Raw genomic sequence first — 18,100 nt, 5'->3', positions numbered from 1 at the left:
GGACTGATCTATTTAGGTAGGTAAAACAACGTCTTTGTACACTACTTAATGTTTATTGTAATTAGTAATAACTACTCTGTGCGTAACTATCCACTGTTTACTATTAATCACGATTGGCAGGGGAATGCTCTATCTGAGCAAGGAGTGATATGTCTAGAAGTGCTGGTAAGCTCAATTATTGTGCTCAAGCGGCCTATGTCTACGCCTTGTGTTGTGCTGTTCTAGTATACATTCAGGCGTATTCAAGTAGCGCATGTGGTAATTTTAAGCTGTGGTGTTCATTATTTGTCTCACTTGTCTATTTTGAAATTAATCTGTTCAAGCATAATGAAGTAATTTTAAGCAAAATAATTTATTATTGTTGAATGTAAGAATTAAGAAAATGGCTTACTTTTTTCGTGTTGTATTTTATTTCATTCAAAAACATGTTCAGATAATTAAAAAAAGTCATACACTAATCAATATTCAACACAAAAGATAAAAGTATCCATTAATACTGTTTCTACATTCGGTGGTTACAGATCGTATCATCCCGAAATAGGAAATGACATTTCACTCACAGCAACAATTGAAATAATATTGGACAAAAATGATAACCTGATTCCAAATTTTCGTAACATTTCACTAATCAGATTGTATTCGTCTCTCCCGTTACCTTTTTTTCCGCAAAACAATCTAAAAATCCGTATCCCTCACTAACAAAATCAAAAAAACTCCCAACCTTCCGGTGGCCAATAGGAAAAGAAGGTAGAATCAGACGCGGCCGAAAACGAGAAGGATACCAACACAGAGAAAGGAAAAAAGGATGGCGCCGGGGACGCCACAGCAATAGAAACAGCCGCAGTCGCCACCAGCTCCCCAACGGCTGCATCAGACAAAGTTGTCGGCGTTGAATCGCCAGACTCGGACGCGGCCAACAAAACGCTGGAGAACGGTAGCAACGACGATACACTGAACGACAGCAAGGCCGCGGCGGACGACAGCAATAAAAAGCCGAAAAGGGTAAAAAAGAAATGGTCCTTCCGGTCGATCTCGTTCAGCAAGAAGGACAAACAGAAGCCCGCCAAGAAGGAGAAAGCCGACGAAGAGAAGGTGAATGGCGAGTGCGAGAAAGTTCCTGAAGAAGGGGTAAGTGTGACGTTTATTTTCCGTTATTGGGGTTCCGTTCTTTTCTGTCATCAAACGTTATATGAGGGTAGAATCCACTCGTCACCTGTTTCTTGCAATACTGTGTCGTTCTTTCTGTGGGTGATTGTTGCTATTATTGTCAGGAAATTGGTGTGTGTTGGTGACTAATAGAAGCGCGTTGATGTTTGCTACAAGCAAATCCAGCAGAGGGAACAAAATTATTAGTTATTTGAAAATTGGCTTTTGTTCTATACTACGATAATTCATGTTTTACAAAAGATTACTGATTATGTTTCTTGCCTCTTCTGGCATCATCAAATACATCAGTAAAAGTATAAGAGTTTTGCAAGCAAATTTCTGCGTCATGTTATCCACGAACCTTCTTAGGTGTTTCAATTTCGTAGCAGCCAAAACGGACCTATTTCAAGCGAAAAAGCATTGCAACAGAAAACGCCTTACGTTAGATACTAGCAAGCGCACACACCGCCGCGGGAAAGCTTTCACGAGGATAGGAAACTTGTTTTTCCACATCGTGTAAATAATTGAACTGCTTGCAGTGAGCATACTTTGGCTAGGCGAACTTCAAGCGCTTACTGCTTGTCACCAGAATCACCAACCGTCATTATACGATGATTAGAAAACTTTTCGATCGCTTTTTGGTTTGTTTGTTTACGGATGAAAATATTGAACAAATCAAAATGTTTATAGACTTCTTTTTAAAGTTCAAAACCAATTTGAGTTTCTAGTAATTATGTATGTGGTAATTTATATACTGACTCTTCATCAACAAGAGGCAAGTTCTCAGACACAACGCGATATTATGTTGTGTCATTGATCTCGTTCGATATTTCCACACAGTTTTGGAATGAGTGGTACATACAGCATCCTCCTACGGAAAAGTTTTGCGCTTCTGTTCAAGCTCATGTATGGCGGAAAAGTTAGATGTAATGCTTCGTACCGCGATTTAACGCTTGTCGTTCCTTTCAACGGTGTCAACTGTTTATTTGAAGCTAGGAAATCATCGACGACAGTGCCTCATCCCTAAATCGGAAACAGGAGGCGTGAAAAGTGCATGATATTGATTTCCACATACTCTATCACAGTTGCTGTGGTGAACGCATGTCATTCAATCGCAAGGCAATATAAAATGACGATGAAAATAATTTTGTTGCTCTCCATCTGTATTCTATAGAAATGGTTGAATAAATGGTTGCAATGTTTTCATTGAAGCTTGATTGGCTTTCAATGTTCAACAGAATCAGCCAATGATTTTCTACACATAAGTCACCAATTTCCCAATTTCTGCCGGTGACATGCTTTCTCAATTTTTCTTCGTAAGATATAGATACCGACCAATTCATACTGACAAAGGGCGAGAATCTGGTACTTTTGGCACAAAGCCCATATTTTCGAAACTATCTCGTTCGCTTGTACTTGTTTGGCGCGAATGATATCCGTTCGTCTGTGCCATCACCTAACACATCAAGCACTGATCTGCTGCGCTAGGCTGCTGAATCACAACATGTGACTTGGCTAGACAGCTTGAACGCTACCTGTCGGGGTGGATGATTTGAGCGGGAAAATTACAAACGATAATTTTTGCTTCGCTACGTTTTCATTCATTCATCAAATGGCAAATGAATTAAAATAACTGCTGACAAAGGATTTTGCGCTGGTATTATTTGTAAACAGTGAAAACGAAAGAATTAGCAGGTTGAAGAATGTTGATACCTTTCATCACGCGAATGCAGTTTCGCCGTTCGAGTCTATCAATTGTATCGAAGGACGATGAGAAACATAAATCAGATGCAGGGTAATACCGAGAGCAATATAAAGTTTGACTCCTGGTCATCTCATTTCGGTTATTCACCCGATAATAGAAGGATGCCGCAGTTGATCTGCAGTACATACGTCAGTGCGTATTTATTATGCATCAAGTGTCAATTTCGTCATATCTGACATCTTTAATGGATTATTTACTAATAAGTTATATAATTAAGTCACTGTCATGGACGATTATTTAAAAATATTTTGGGATACTGGACTTTTTATTTTGTGGTTGGTATCCATATTTCAAACAGCCTAAAACAAAATGCCGGTAATGACACGTGAACGATTTAGACTATCCGTTAGAAGTATTTACAGAATGCTTTTATCTAAACACACTTCTTACTTTGCGACAGATAAAGCCATTAAACCACTTAGTCAGTGTTTTCAAACTTCTTGTTTAATGGCACTCAAACAGCAGCTTGTAAATGTTTATCTCAACATTTCGGCGTTTTGTTTCCCGGAGAGTAAAAACCTGAGATTTTTTTGTGAACATACCTCGAGGCACCACCCAAAGACACTTACTTTATCTAGCTTAAGATACAGAAAAATCTAAAATTAATAATCTGAACGGTTAACAGTGCAGCAGTAACTTTTCACTGCACAGTTGGAAAATTTAATGTTGAGTAGTATAGAAATAGTTTTACTTCGTTTCGGATTGATTATTTAAGGTATTGCGGATTTATATTTTTTTATTGTACAATATTCGTTAATTTTTCGAAGATCAAAAGACATCGAATACTCGTCGATGATCAGGAATTAAAAGCAGTAAAGCCGCTTCACTACTTGCAAACAATATGCAGATGGAGATGTACCTGAGAAAAACATTACTGTTTGTTTTTCGTGTGCTAATGTGCACACGAAAGTATTTAGGCGTTGAAAGTTGGCCTAGATATCCTGGTTTGGATTGGTTTTAAGCAAAATGTACTGCTATTCCACAGCAAACAATTGTCTTGACGTCTGTTTTGCAACATCGATTGTCAAGAACCACGACAAAATTGGCATTTCGTGTTGCACTATTTGCAATGATAATTTGTGTTGCAAACTGTGCAGGAACTTTTAAAGATCAATTTGATTCAATCTTTGACAGTTTTTTCCTGTAGTGTGACGCAAAACTAATTTCTTCGATCGAAAAAGTTCATCAACATTGTACTCTAGCTGCCCGAGTCGTTTTCGAGTAATTAATAAGCCTAACTTAACTATACACTCACAAGCGAGTGACATTTTTACTATTTACAGTTTTTCTTCTCGTAAAAATCATCAGAGACAAAAAATCAGCTTTGGGTTTATTTCATGTTAATCCATCCGAACTATTTTTCTGTAGTACACGCGTCAGTTGCCATGTATTCGTGATACTATTATTTCGAGTGTCCCATCTCCGTGCCAAAACGAACCTTCCGAAGCGGAACTAAAACGATTTCAGAACACATTCAAGGATCTAGTTTTCATTTTCGATGCGACTGTATTAATGTCAACATTGCTCGCACTGCGACGGAATAGGGCTGAAGACAGTAGTGGAGAAGATGCAAGGCGGTCAGAGCGGAGATCAAAATTAAATTATGAGGAGGCAAATTTCGTCCGGTCGCTGCTGTGGTGTAGTATATGGGAGAACACATCGTGGAAGTACGTGGTGTGTGCCTTCCTAATGTTGATCTCGAAAATTAGAGCGCACTTGACAGTGAACTTTGGCGCGCGGGTGGTTGTTTGTGTACCCGAGTGGGAGGGAAGTGTAAAACAATACCATTTTGTAAATTATATTATAATAAAGATAGTTACGATGAATAAAATTTAAAAATTATTCAAAGTTCACATGATTTATTACTACCCAGTTTATACACTGTTCCTTAGTTTTCGGCAGTTTTTCCCTAACCGTGTGAATGCAGGATATGCACGAGCAGTAATTATTTGACAACACATGTCTATCTGTAGATATGCAGTGGATTTTTTATTGCAGCGCAATTCCAAGTGACGATTAATTAGCACCTCTTCATATGCAGTTCAGGTAGTTCACGAGAAATGTTAATTTATGAATCAGGATTTTGTTCCTTATTCTATTTTGCGACACTCAGCTAAAAGCTTGACGAATTAAATAGCAAAATAAAAATTAAATAGAGGCTAATTTGTTTCACAGTAAGGGTAGCAAATTAATGTTGTGCCTTTTTTCAACGTTATTTTTTAGCATAGATTCAAGAAAGTAACTTACAATTTATTGAAAAGTTTCTTCAATAAACATATAACATATTTCAACTATTCAATTATGTCGCCTAAAATATTTTAACATGATTGCATAAATTTGTTCGTTGTTTCTTATCGCATTTCAACTCAGATTTAGCTATTTCTGCCTGTTGCGTATTTTTGCAAGTTATTATATTATTACGTCAGTGTGTAGGAGTTGAACTGAACCGCAGTGGTTCGAGTCATATGAGCGATTTACACAATCGCTTCTCGGGAAAACTCATGATTTAAAATATTTTGACTTATGGTGTGTAGATGTGACGCAGTTCAAAACCGCACCTTTATGTCGATTAAATGCAGGGCAACAATTGATAAGTATCACTAATTTTTATTGCGCCTAACTTAAATCGAGCGTATCTGTAATTTATAACACATTCACACTGTGGCGACTGTAAATCCGACAAAAATAGTATTACATTCCGCTTGGTGGAGGAAAATATTTCGCACGTTCGCAGTTGCCATTTTCCCAATTACGCCGTTGGCATTCAGTTTCTTTCGCTTCTTGGAGAGGAACCACAACTGAAATGTACGTCATAGTGTGGCGGTCAAGGTTAGCTAGCGAATCCCGCTAATTTTCCGCTGCTGTGTTTTCTGTTTTTGGCGACTGGGAGCAGCTGCGGATATTTTTGCTGTACACTATTACAGCAAATATTGGTCATCGTGTTTACTCTCATTTAATGTCGGTGTTTCTATTGCAGCTAATTTTTATCGTCAATTGTTTGAGTTTTAAGGGCTTAATAATAGAATATACTGTAAGCATAGAAAATTATTTATCTTTCATTTTACAGGCGCTTCCGTATTCAAATAAAACCCCGTTTTTGTTGCTTGCATTAGCAACAAAATTGCACGTTACACGCGTGCCATTTAATCGGTGCGTGCCCCCTAGATTACAAATTAAAATCGGGTTCCCTTTTCTGACCACTTCACGCAGACACTCTCATTTACGCTAGTCAGGAGAAAATCGTATCTTTTTACGCACATGGCAGCCGTTCAATGAACTGTATATGTACTGATTTGGTATGCATGAAAATTTTACAATAATATTAGATCCAACGCTTTGATTATTAAATAACGTAGTAATTTACGACTTTTGTTATTGGTACATCGAATGATTCAGATAAAACAGAATGAAGTGACTCCGTCTTACGGTACGATATATTCTGCACCAGACCAGACACCGCCGCGTTCGTCATTGAACGTACAGCTCAGCACCCCTTTTTCTCAAACGCATCTGAATGGAAGTGGTTTGAAAATTCGATTTGCACACAGACTAAGCTGGAAAACAGGCCAGAAAAAAAAGTCATGAATAGAAAAGTACTTGAAAATTGCAAACAATGGTTCGTGCCCCCTCACTAACGGCTTCCGTAGGCCAGTCACAAGCATATGGAAATCGTCCACCCAAAGGACCCGACCGATTTTCAATGACCGGAGAACTCCATGCGTCCTGCCTGTGCAGTGCTGTATGTAAGGCTGTCGGTCGCGCGTGCAGTCTCGCTATAATACCTCGTTAACATCTGCTAGGGAGAGTCTCATGATCACTTCCCGGCATTAGGAATCGGTTTAGCAATTTTTTCGCAAATTGCCGCATCAGGGCATTGGAGGACGCTTTGCGGCAAATATTCAAAGATTAGATTACTGTGCTCGATTTTACTTTTTTTTTTGTCTTTTTTGACAAAGAAAATTAAATTGATGCTAATACACTTCGACATTTTAAAATTAAAAAAAATGTAACGTACTCAAAAAAAAAAGGAAAAAGTTAACTTAAAAATAACTTTGCATTCCCTGATTGAATAGTTCGAAATCAAGTCCGCGAAGACAGATGCAGACCACACTTATTCTCAAGTATCTTTTTTGATCTGTTGTTACGAAAGGGCACTAATGTAAACCCAAAGAAAACTTATACGGACTTCGCATCGCACAAAACTCATGTTTTTTTCCTTTTAACTTTTATTACTTTTCGAAAATTTATTATTAGCAACAGCGCCATCACCGATGATCATGGTCAGTTGTTTTTCGATCAACCAAAATTCCAGATCATCTGCAGCACCGGGGTTTGCCATACACGCATCCGTTTCGTAATTGATTGCACAGAGTACGCGATTCTATTCCGAAACTAATTTATCATTTGCCTAGTTAACAAGTGGGTACGAAAAAAAAAATTAGGAACATTTTTGCTTGTTGATTTTATGTTATTTTTTCAATAACTCGAAGCTGTTTCGAAATCGATGTTTGTGAAGTGAATGTCTTTTATTTTCGTTTGTGAATGATGTTTTACTATGCATAATAGGATCTTGTCTGATAACACATCTGAGTTGTCATTGGTGTTTTAACCAAACTGTTCACATAAAAGATTATAACAGACATTCATTTCAAATTAAATAAAATGTCAGATGAATTATTTAATTTATACATTTCCCAATATATCCGTATTTGGTGCATTCTGATGCACTGATCGCTTTGTTTGTTGCACTGTTTAGATTCCCGTATCAGTTGAACTTCGCATCAAGGATTCATTCTAGTAATTGAACTAATTCGCTAAACTGTACAATACATGCCTCTAGGCTAAGAGGCGTTATGTTAAGTTTTCTCGTATTTTGTGAAAGGTACTACTACTCGACAGAATAACAGGGCAAAAGATGCAGCTAAAGTACACCTCATTGACGACTTTGTGATCAATAAGTCGTCGGACGAATTTGCACATGTATGGGTTAATATGGGTCTCACCTACTCAGTTCCCAAAAAACCGAGCATTGAACAATCGATCATTGACATTGAAATAGGTATCGACAGTTGCAAACTTTCTCCAACACAAGCTAGTGAAGTACGTCATTTTTTTCTCAAATACTACTTAGGCGATTCCACGTCATGAAAACTCATCTGATACAAAAATTTTCATTAAAGAATTGTCCGACAAACAAGTTTTCTACTTAAAAGCAGGCAAAGGAAATAAAACTGTCATCATGGGCTTTGGGTGATGCATTGCCAAATCTTCGAGTTCCAAATCCAGTTCTTCCAAGAACAAAAGGCCTACCAAAAATCCATAAACATAAAAATTAAATGACGGAACTGATGCTGGTGGTGGGAGCTCCAACAGTGAAATTAGCAAAGTTGTGAGTAAAAGAGTTTCAAGCTATGCCCAAGAAATTCAGATCAGTTAAGAGCACGTATTTGTTGAAAATTTGAATTTCTCTGATAACATTGAAGCTGATGAGTCTTGTTTGACGTGACGGCTTTATTCCCTAGCGTTCCAGTGAATGAAACTTTGAATCTTTCAAAGGATTGGGTAATTCCCCGATATACTGATAGCACTTGGAAAAAGAAAGTCGGTAGCCTCTTGAAGCTAACTCGCCTTAATATGAAAGAGAATTATTTCACTTTTTGGGTTGAATTCAACAAATAAACTAAAGGAGTACTAATGGGTAATCCTCTTCCGCCTTTTTTATGTGAGCTTTTCATGGTAAACATAGAAAACAAATTGGAAACGAATAACCTCTTACCAATTCGGTGGTGGAGATATGCGGATGATATTTTTTTTTGTATTTTGAAAGGGGCGGAACTTGAAACTTTTTTTCATATCTCTTAATAATATTCACAAAGATATAAAGTTTACAATCGAAAAAGAACAAAACAACAGTCTACCTGATCTTGACGTTGAAGTCAAAGGACCTAGAATACTACTGCTAGTTATTTCTTTCAGCACAAACTGGTATCCTTTCACCGCATGATTCACCGGATGGAAACTCTACCTCTCAGTAGAATAGCCAAGATAAAAGAATTGGAATATACCATATATGAGCAAGATCGCGCCAAATGACCTATGGGCGAATATCGACCATTTTTAATTTGAATGAAACTTTGCACACGTATTTGGCTTAGCAAACTGAGCATTTTTCTCAGATGGAGAGATTTTTTACACCACATGAGTTATATTCTAAAAGGGCGTATGCCTTTTGGCATAGGTTTTAATGCTTCAAGCATTGTAGCACAGAAACCGTTGGTTGTAGAGAAAAACTGTCTGAGAATGAGTTGTAAGGAATCAAAAATGCATCATAACAAAAATATACACTGTACAAAAAAAACCTAAAATAGTATTTTCACAGGGAACGCATCAACTATTTCCGAGTCTTGTGCTTTCGAAAATTCGAAGTGGTGACTCGAAGTCGGCCATTTTTGGATTCAATGAGGTTTCACCTTAAAAACTTCCTAAGTAACTATATCAGAGTTGTCTTACCTTTTTGAAGTAACGCAGCAAATACTCCGTCAACATCTGCAGACTTTAAAGGCTGAAAAGATCTCAGCATTTTCCAATTTGGTTGACCTAAACATTTCGTCAAATATATTCAAGATTGAAACATCTTCTCTTTTAAACTCCGACAAAATCTCTTTCAGCGTTTCCAGATACGTTTTGACGACTTTAGTAACATGTGGTCGAGCGTTGTCGCGCAGAAGAATCACTTTGTCGTGTCTTTTCTTATATTGTAACCGTCTAATTGTCCGTCAATTTTTGTTGATAGCTCCAAGACGCTCCTTATCATTTACGTCGAAATCGACATTTTTATAGTGTTGGAACTATTCTCGACAGGCTCTCTCAGTAATGCAGTCTCCATCACAAGTTTTTACAATTATTCAACGTGACTCGGCTGGAGAGTTTTGACGTAAACCTACGTCTCTCAGTTAGTTCGGCTACATAGGGGTGTAAAATGAAAATAAAAACGGAAAAAGAGAAAAATATGTCCTATTTCAAAAGCTAATGAATCGGTTAGTTTTCAATAGGTTTCCTTCGTTCTTGCAGCAATCGATTGCGAAATCATCTATACATCTGCCGAAATGCAGACAATTGGACTGATTGGTCACTTAAGGTGTTATATAAAAAGAGGAAAGTCTAGAACTTTTTTAACATGTAGCACCTTTTTTATTGCATAAAAGTAGTAATTTTCTGAAAGTTCAATTATTCAACAACATAAAAACACGTTTGTGTATAAGATTTTTGTGGAGTAAAGGCCGTTTCCCTGTAACGCTTTTTGCAGCTATCTATAACACAAACGTTTAAGGAAACAACAACAATATCGCACGCTTAGCCTTGGGGCTAATAGCGGTCTCGATCAACTAGATTAGTTGAGAGAATTCGTTATCGATATTGTTTTTGGCACATTTTGCATGTGTAGGATAATTACAACGATACACCGTGCCCCAGTGCACAATGGTCCAGAAACCAAATTTACGGGGAAATTTGTGTCTAGAGCTCTATAGCAACATTTTAGAGAAAAACTTTCTTCTACAAAGTTGTTACATATGATAAAGCGCTCATTGAAAAATTATCAAAAATTAGGGTGACCAACATTTTCGATGCAATCTAGTACCTAACTTTTTTATCTTTGTAGATAGAAGAAAAATTTGTTCTACAATGTTATAGCTCCATTAATTTTGAGTAACTTTGTAAAAAAAAGATTTTCTCTATCTTCGAAAACAACCGATTTATATTGAAAAAACATATTTTACGCTCTAACTTTTTTATTTCAAGTTTCATCTCAAAACTGCCTTTGAACGACTTTTAAAGCTTTTTAAGAGAAACAATTTGCAATGCTGACATCGTGAATATCTCAATTTTACTCAAAGTTATTAATATTTTTCATCAAAAAATATGCGTTTTTCATTTGTATGTCATTCATTTTGGGGCAAACATAAAAAATATCTCTTGGTCTCATTTTGAAGGGCATACTTGACTCTATAAATGGAGGAACTTTCAGAGATATGTTATTTTTTTAATTTGAGTAAATTCAATTTAGAAACAAGACGAAAATTTCAATAATTTTATACATTATGCATATAAAATCACCCAGATTTAAATTATGGTATTTTTTTTTATAACCAGACGTAATTACCTTTAATTTGACCTGAAAAGATCGAAAATCGATCAACTGGTTCAAAAGTTATGATTTTTTTTAAAACTAAATACATCGAACACAGTCGTTTTTTTTCCGTTAATAAACGGGTCGTGAGTTAGGGTCCTGGGTGTGGAGTCGCCTCCCTCCCCGTCGGTGATTGGCCACAACAGTGGCGGAACTAGACCAACGGAAAATAAGCGAGAATAAAAAAAAAGTCAGGGATTAGTACTGTATTTCGCAATGCTTAGGTGTTAACAAACGTCGCATTTGATAGTATGGTTTAGGTGAATTACATCAGAAGTGATTCACATAGCAATTTGCAAGAAAGTCGGAGTTTTTCATAACTTGAATATCTGATTAGGCTTTTTGTTTTAATTCAACATTACTATATGCGCAACCAAACTTCAATAATGTAGTGATCATATACGCATTTTTTTGAAAAAAACTGTATCAGTAAGCAAATTTAGTATCCGAATTTTAAACTAAAAAAAAGAAAACTCACATCAAGAAACAATTTTGGTTTGGCCTACATGATAAGATAAACGTCGTAAAGTTGCATAGACGACGTATGCGATAAACATTTCAGATCAAAACTGGCACGAGATACACACACGAATAAAGCGGAGCTTAATTTTAGTCGCATCGGTGGGTGTGGTTCAGTATTCGATGAGTCACATTTTTGTATCTCTTGAAAAAAAAACATTGCTGAAACTTGTGAGTCTCGTCAGCTAAATGAGAACAATCTAAAAATCATAACAATTATTTCTCAGCGTCGTTGATACAACCGAAAATAGGTGCACCACTTAGTGGATGCCGTTTTTTTTCTTGTACATCGGTTTTGATTTACGCGTACGTCAACCGGATGACGTCTCTGTTATAATAGATGGAGAGAAAAAACTGCAACTGTCTTCAATCACGCGGATAGTAGAGTTGGGCTACCCTGAAGGGTACTATGCAACAAATATTTTCCCCTCTCCTTGAACGCTGTGCGGGATTTTATGTTTAGACAACAACATCCGCTAAACGTAATAAAAATATAATTTGCATGGAGATTTTTTTTCCCTCGCAGCAAAAATAAAAAATAATCCATTCTGCGCATCCAGAGTGCTGAAAAGCTGTGCTTCTTCTGCCGGCCATGGGTGCTGCGTGAGCTGCTCTTCCGCTTTGTAGCGAAATGTTTTTCTTATTTTTTTTTGAGTTGTTTTCTTAGTGTCGTGTGTCAGCGCTAAGCGTGCATTTTTGTTTATGTTTTTTATCCTGTCGTTCGTGACATAACGTTTCGTTATTGACGAATTGACGAACGTTTTTATTTCTGCTCTTCTCCCCTATCGGCGTAAAAGCTGCGCGTGAATTCAAGGTCTAGGAATTTGCGAGAATTTTTTTGTGCTATTTTGACCATTGGACGTAGACGTTCGGATTTCCTAACTTTGAACTGATTTCGCAAGACGTGGGATTATTTGATGCTGCCAAAATGATATGGCCGGAACAATATTTGCTCGCTCACATCTGGCATTCGGTGATTTGTTTTAGAGGTTTATTTATTTGTCAACGCTGAGGACAACTATTTACGCTGCAGGCAAACAATATCGTTCGATTCAGATGGGTTGTCTGGCGATTTCCTTTTCTCTCCGGTGGAGACGCGTGGTTAAAGGTTAGAGGTACCGTGTTGTGGTGTTCAATTACCTACTCGTTTACGATGTCAGAATAAAAGTACGTACCATACAGTTCTAATTTCCTCGTTCCACTCGCTTGGCTGGTATTCAAATCAGATCACATTATAATTACTACGTCTAGATATGCAAGTCGTGCTAACAAGTGTACACCGGGGAGTCAGAAAACATCCCGTAGATTATCTCACTGTCGAAAGTGAAGCAAATGGCCTTTGCATTTCAATCACACCGAAGACACCTCCGACCGGACTGTCGGCGCCTCCTTCCGGCTCAGCGATTCATCAGCCGAAAATACGCGTACTTAAAATAAGCATCTCTATTCTACCGTCATCTCCCCGTAACAGCTCTCTGCTAGACATTCCTGGTTTGTTACATTGTCCTTTCTCAGCCAATGACTCGCTAATGATTCTATTCGCAAAATGCGTCTATCTACCTTTCGAGAAAATCACTTTCTTTTAGACATACGTCGACGTTTGCAGCAATACTCTGTTGTTTACAGGCGGCATTGGGTTGATCGGTGGACAGACAGACTTTCCTACGGACAGACGAAAATAAATTACGAATCAATCAGGAAAAAATGCGAACGGAAAGACGTATAGCACTGTGCTGTGCTGTAGTGTGTAGTGTCATCCGAGGCGGGTTGCATTTGCCGAAATCGGTTGGAGGTTTGCGTTTATCGCCGCACTAGCCTGATCTCTCCGGAGTCGGGTGCTAAATATAGCCTGGTAGTGCTACCGCCCAAAAAATGCTGCTTTGGTTGATTTTGGCAGCAAGAAGCGAAAAATTATTTGCGTTCACATTTTCGGGAAAGTTAGGTATCATTTAGTTTCTGCTGGTAGACGGTAGATGATCGTTGTATTTATTCGCAACTCATCTTTCGATTGGTTGCTGGCTTGCTTCCAAGCTAGCAGAATTTATTTCGTTCCGCCAGCTTGGTGCTCGGTGTGGCATTTTTTTGCATTTTATTGGGCGAAAGTATTTAGTAACAACTGTGAGGGTTTCTGAGTATGTTACGATGTGAAATACTTGTTTTTCTTGTGTTCAACAACCAACTTGTAATGTTTTGGCGTACAAATTCATTTAAAATGACGTGCAAAATCTATCATTCCTTAAATGGGACCGCACAATTTTACTATGTTTCATGAACTTCGCAACTATCAATTCTTCTGCTGATGAGACGGGGTTTTTCAGTCTATAATTTACAAATAGACTTGGAACAGTTTGGCTTAAAATGAGTGGTGTTGAGCGCATTGTCAGTGTCCCCTCTGTAGTCTTTAGTTTCTGTAATCAAAACTGATATTCGATTCAACGACATTTTTAGAAAATCTCACATGAATTTTCAAGAGTAAACTCTATCCAATTCCTATAGGCTGTGTTTAACATTTATTTAGGATACATTTTTTTGTTTATTTTTGACATTCTTCCAGTTTATTCAGAAAATTTTATTAGCCACCCAGCATGTGCCCGAGGCCACGATTAGATTTGCTGTGATGACCTGTTTTTATTTTTTTATTATGTGAAAAAATGCGAGAATTAGCATATTTCACTATTAAGACGCAGTGAAGGTGTTATAACGTGTATTCATAATCATCAACTTATCAGCATTTTTCCCGAACGATGTCGCTTAGTGATTCTCCTCGTGCGATGGCTTTGAATTTTTCGGCCTACGCAAGATTTGCAGAAAATCATTGAGCAGAGTGAAATGAACCTGAAGAACTAATTAAAATTAAATGGTATGTTTGGGAAGAACATTACCTGCATCTTGTTTTATGACGATAAAAAATTTTTAGATGTGCATTTCGATAACAGTTTTAGTGCACCGCTCCATTTTACTACTACCTCAAATTATCTGTTTTTCATCGCCCACCAGCAGGTGATGCATTCATTAGCCCGGTAAATTTACTCAAACATTTATCAGCAGTGTCCTTGGTATGTGCAAAATTCTTAGTTGCTTGCGAAAAAACAAAAATCATTCTAATTATTACCGACTGTCAAGTTCATAATATGACGCAAGAAGCAAAATGAAAAAAAAAAGTCGCCTAAAAGTTCAGAGCCACTGATACGCGTTTTTTTTATCGACAACCCGTTGTCGCTTCAGGCGGCGCCTCTCTTGATATCAGTCGTTCTGATTTTTACACACAATACAGGTAATCCAGTAACATTGCGATTTTGATTCGCGATTCGTGCTACAGTCACCTTTCGAGTGTCTGCGTTTTGTTGTAGCATCTGCTCCGTATTCGTATAGCGGCTTTTGTTTGGATCTGGTTTCCGATCATGCATACGAGAAAATGAGAAGGTGCGTAGAAGTTGATGATTCCGAATGCCACACGGTATGGCAGATAAATGAGACAATGTTTTTGTTTTCGCTTGTAATCTGAAGCGATTGCCATCACTTCTTCGCATATATAGCAGTCCATAAATAATTCACGCTTCGCTGGATGTGGCTATGACCTAGTTGATGTACAAATTCCTTTGAGTCATAGAGATTACATTCCACTTCCTGATAGGATTCAATATCAAAATACTCAAAGAGTATCGTGCCATGACGTTTGATCGCATATTTATCGTTCCACTGCCGGAATTGAAGGTTTCGAACTCGTTTGATGAGTGCGTGTGTGCGAATTGTTGAGCCAATGCACAATGGTTCAGAAACCGAATTCAGGGGGAAATTTGGGTCTAGAGCTCTATAGCAACATTTTAGAGAAAAACTTTCTTCTACAAAGTTGTTACATATGATAAAGCGCTCATTGAAAAATTATCAAAAATTAGGGTGACCAACATTTTCAATGCAATCAAGTATCTAACTTTTTTATCTTTCTAGATAGAGGAAAAATTTGTTCTACAATGTTATAGATCCATTAATTTTTAGTAACTTTGTAAAAGAAAGTTTTTCTCTATCTTTGAAAACAACCGATTTATATTGAAAAAAACATATTTTACGCTCTAACTTTTTTATTTCAAATTTCATCTCAAAACTCTCTTTGAACGACTTTTAGAGCTTTTAAGAGAAACAATTTGCAATGCTGATATCGTGAATATCTCAATTTTACTCAAAGTTATTAATATTTTTCATCAAAAAATATGCGTTTTTCATTTGTATGTCATTAATTTTGGGGCAAACATAAAAAATATCTCTTGGTCTCATTTTGAAGAGCATACTTGACTCTATAAATGGAGGAACTTTTAGAGATATGTTATTTTTTAAATTTGAGTAAATTCAATTCAAAAACAAGACGAAAATTTCAATAACTTTATTATGCATATAAAAGCACCCAGATTTATTTTTTGGTATTTTTTCTTATAACTAGACGTAATTACCTTTAATTTGACCCAAAAAGATCGAAAATCGATCAACTGGTTCAAAAGTTATGATTTTTTTTAAATAAAATACATCGATAATAGCCGTTTTTTATGGTCACCCTATTTCGGAGCTGGTCCTCTTAACAACCCAACGAAACAATACGGGTTTGATTATTTTCAACATAGATGCATCCCTGCGATTTTGAGCACAATTGAAGCACTTTGCGTGACCAACTTCGAAATAGGGTAACCATAAAAACGACTGTGTCCGATGTATTTAATTTTTAAAAAATTCATAACTTTTGAACCAGTTGATCGATTTTCGATCTTTTTGGGTCAAATTAAAGGTAATTACGTCTAGTTATAAGAAAAAATACAAAAAAATAAATCTGGGTGCTTTTATATGCATAATGTATAAAGTTATTGAAATTTTCGTCTTGTTTTTGAATTGAATTTGCTCAAATTTAAAAAATAACATATCTCTAAAAGTTCCTCAATTTATAGAGTCAAGTATGCCCTTCAAAATGAGACCAAGAGATATTTTTTATGTTTGCCCCGAAATGAATGACATACAAATGAAAAACGCATATTTTTTGATGAAAAATATTAATAACATTGAGTAAAATTGAGATATTTACGATGTCAGCATTGCAAACTGTTTCTCTTAAAAAGCTCTAAAAGTCGTTCACAGGCAGTTTTGAGATGAAACTTGAAATAAAAAAGTTAGAGCGTAAAATATGTTTTTTCAATATAAATCGGTTGTTTTCAAGGATAGAGAAAATCTTTTTTTTTACAAAGCTACTTAAAATTAATGGAGCTATAACATCGTAGAACAAATTTTTTTTCTATCTACAAAGATAAAAAAGTTAGATACTTGATTGCATCGAAAATGTTGTTCCCCCTTATTTTCGATAATTTTTCAATAAGCGCTTTATCATATGTAACAACTTTGCAGAAGGAAGTTTTTCTCTAAAATGTTGCTATAGAGCTCTAGACCCAAATTTCCCCCTAAATTCGGTTTCTGGACCATTGTGCAACGATTTTTTGCACATGTTGTAGGAATGGTTCGCAAAATGTGTCGCAGCAGCTTAGATTTATTTCAAGTTTATCTTTACGTGGTATGCACAGTTTTGACCTTGGAGAGATAACAGCAGATAAATTCCGTATTTTGCATTGTGGCGAAGGCCTAGAAAAAAGGTGGTTATGTCTGTGGTATTTGCTACACGCGAGTTAGTTAGCTTTTGCGAACTAATACGTTTAGGTTAAGAATAGAGATGTACAATTAATTTAACATATAATTTTATGTAGTTGTACACATTTTATAAAAAGTATTACTTCCAGCGTGTAACACTATTACTTAATCAACGAAACTACAACACCAGGAGCTCTTCATCTATTTTGACCAGCGAACGTAACGCTCACTGATTACGAGATTCTGGCAGATGTGTCCGGTAGCTGCTACTTTTGTTACGTGCGCAGGAAAATAATAAGAAATCAACCAACTAGAAACCTGAATGTCGCACGGTTACCTTGACTTCTTTCATCATACTTTCCTTTAAACAACAAACTGACGCACGGCACCGTTGCGGAAAACGCTGAAGTGTTTTGTGATATTTGCGAAAATAATCACTGCTTACGCAATCGACAGGTCAGCTGCCTGGCGCTTCGGAAAATAAGATATTAGAAATGATCCACCCGTTATGTTTTTCTTCTTTTTGTGAGCAAATACCAATGAGACCAGCGTTCTAGAAGCTTCGTTTTGATTGATGCGCAGCGCTGTTTTTTTCTGGAGCGAGCCAGATTTTTCCTAGCTCTAAGCTTAGACCGCATGTGACCATTTTCAAAAATTAAATTGTTCACAAAGTTGAATTTCCAAACGTTTTATTCATTATCAAGCATGGCAATGTGGCTTTGCATTTTGAATCGTTGCATTTTGAATCGTTTTGAACATTCTTCATGTTACCTTCTTATGTCCGGAAGTATTAAAAAATATTTATTTATGTTTTTTATCTTGTAGTACAACTTGTCTAACTTACTCAATTGAATTGAAAAGTT

General features: G+C 36.7%; 1 protein-coding gene across 5 annotated transcripts in view; it reads left to right on the top strand.

Moving 5' to 3' along the window:
* LOC129731880 (calphotin-like) overlaps window positions 1-18,100 on the top strand; it is a 167,481-nt gene that overhangs the window by 117,851 nt on the left and 31,530 nt on the right. For 4 of the 5 annotated variants that reach the window (XM_055692242.1, XM_055692243.1, XM_055692244.1 and 1 more), the window contains one exon: window positions 739-1,128. The exons of the other annotated variant lie outside the window; for it this stretch is intronic. In XM_055692242.1, coding sequence (XP_055548217.1) covers window positions 739-1,128 — 390 coding nt within the window. The remainder of the gene's footprint in view (window positions 1-738; window positions 1,129-18,100) is intronic. 5 annotated transcript variants of the gene reach the window in all.

The sequence above is a fragment of the Wyeomyia smithii genome, chromosome 3, assembly GCF_029784165.1.
Source record: "Wyeomyia smithii strain HCP4-BCI-WySm-NY-G18 chromosome 3, ASM2978416v1, whole genome shotgun sequence".
In the NCBI taxonomy this organism is placed as follows: domain Eukaryota; kingdom Metazoa; phylum Arthropoda; class Insecta; order Diptera; family Culicidae; genus Wyeomyia; species Wyeomyia smithii.
Note: the sequence above shows the minus strand (reverse complement) of the source record. Positions and strands in the feature narration are given on the sequence as shown.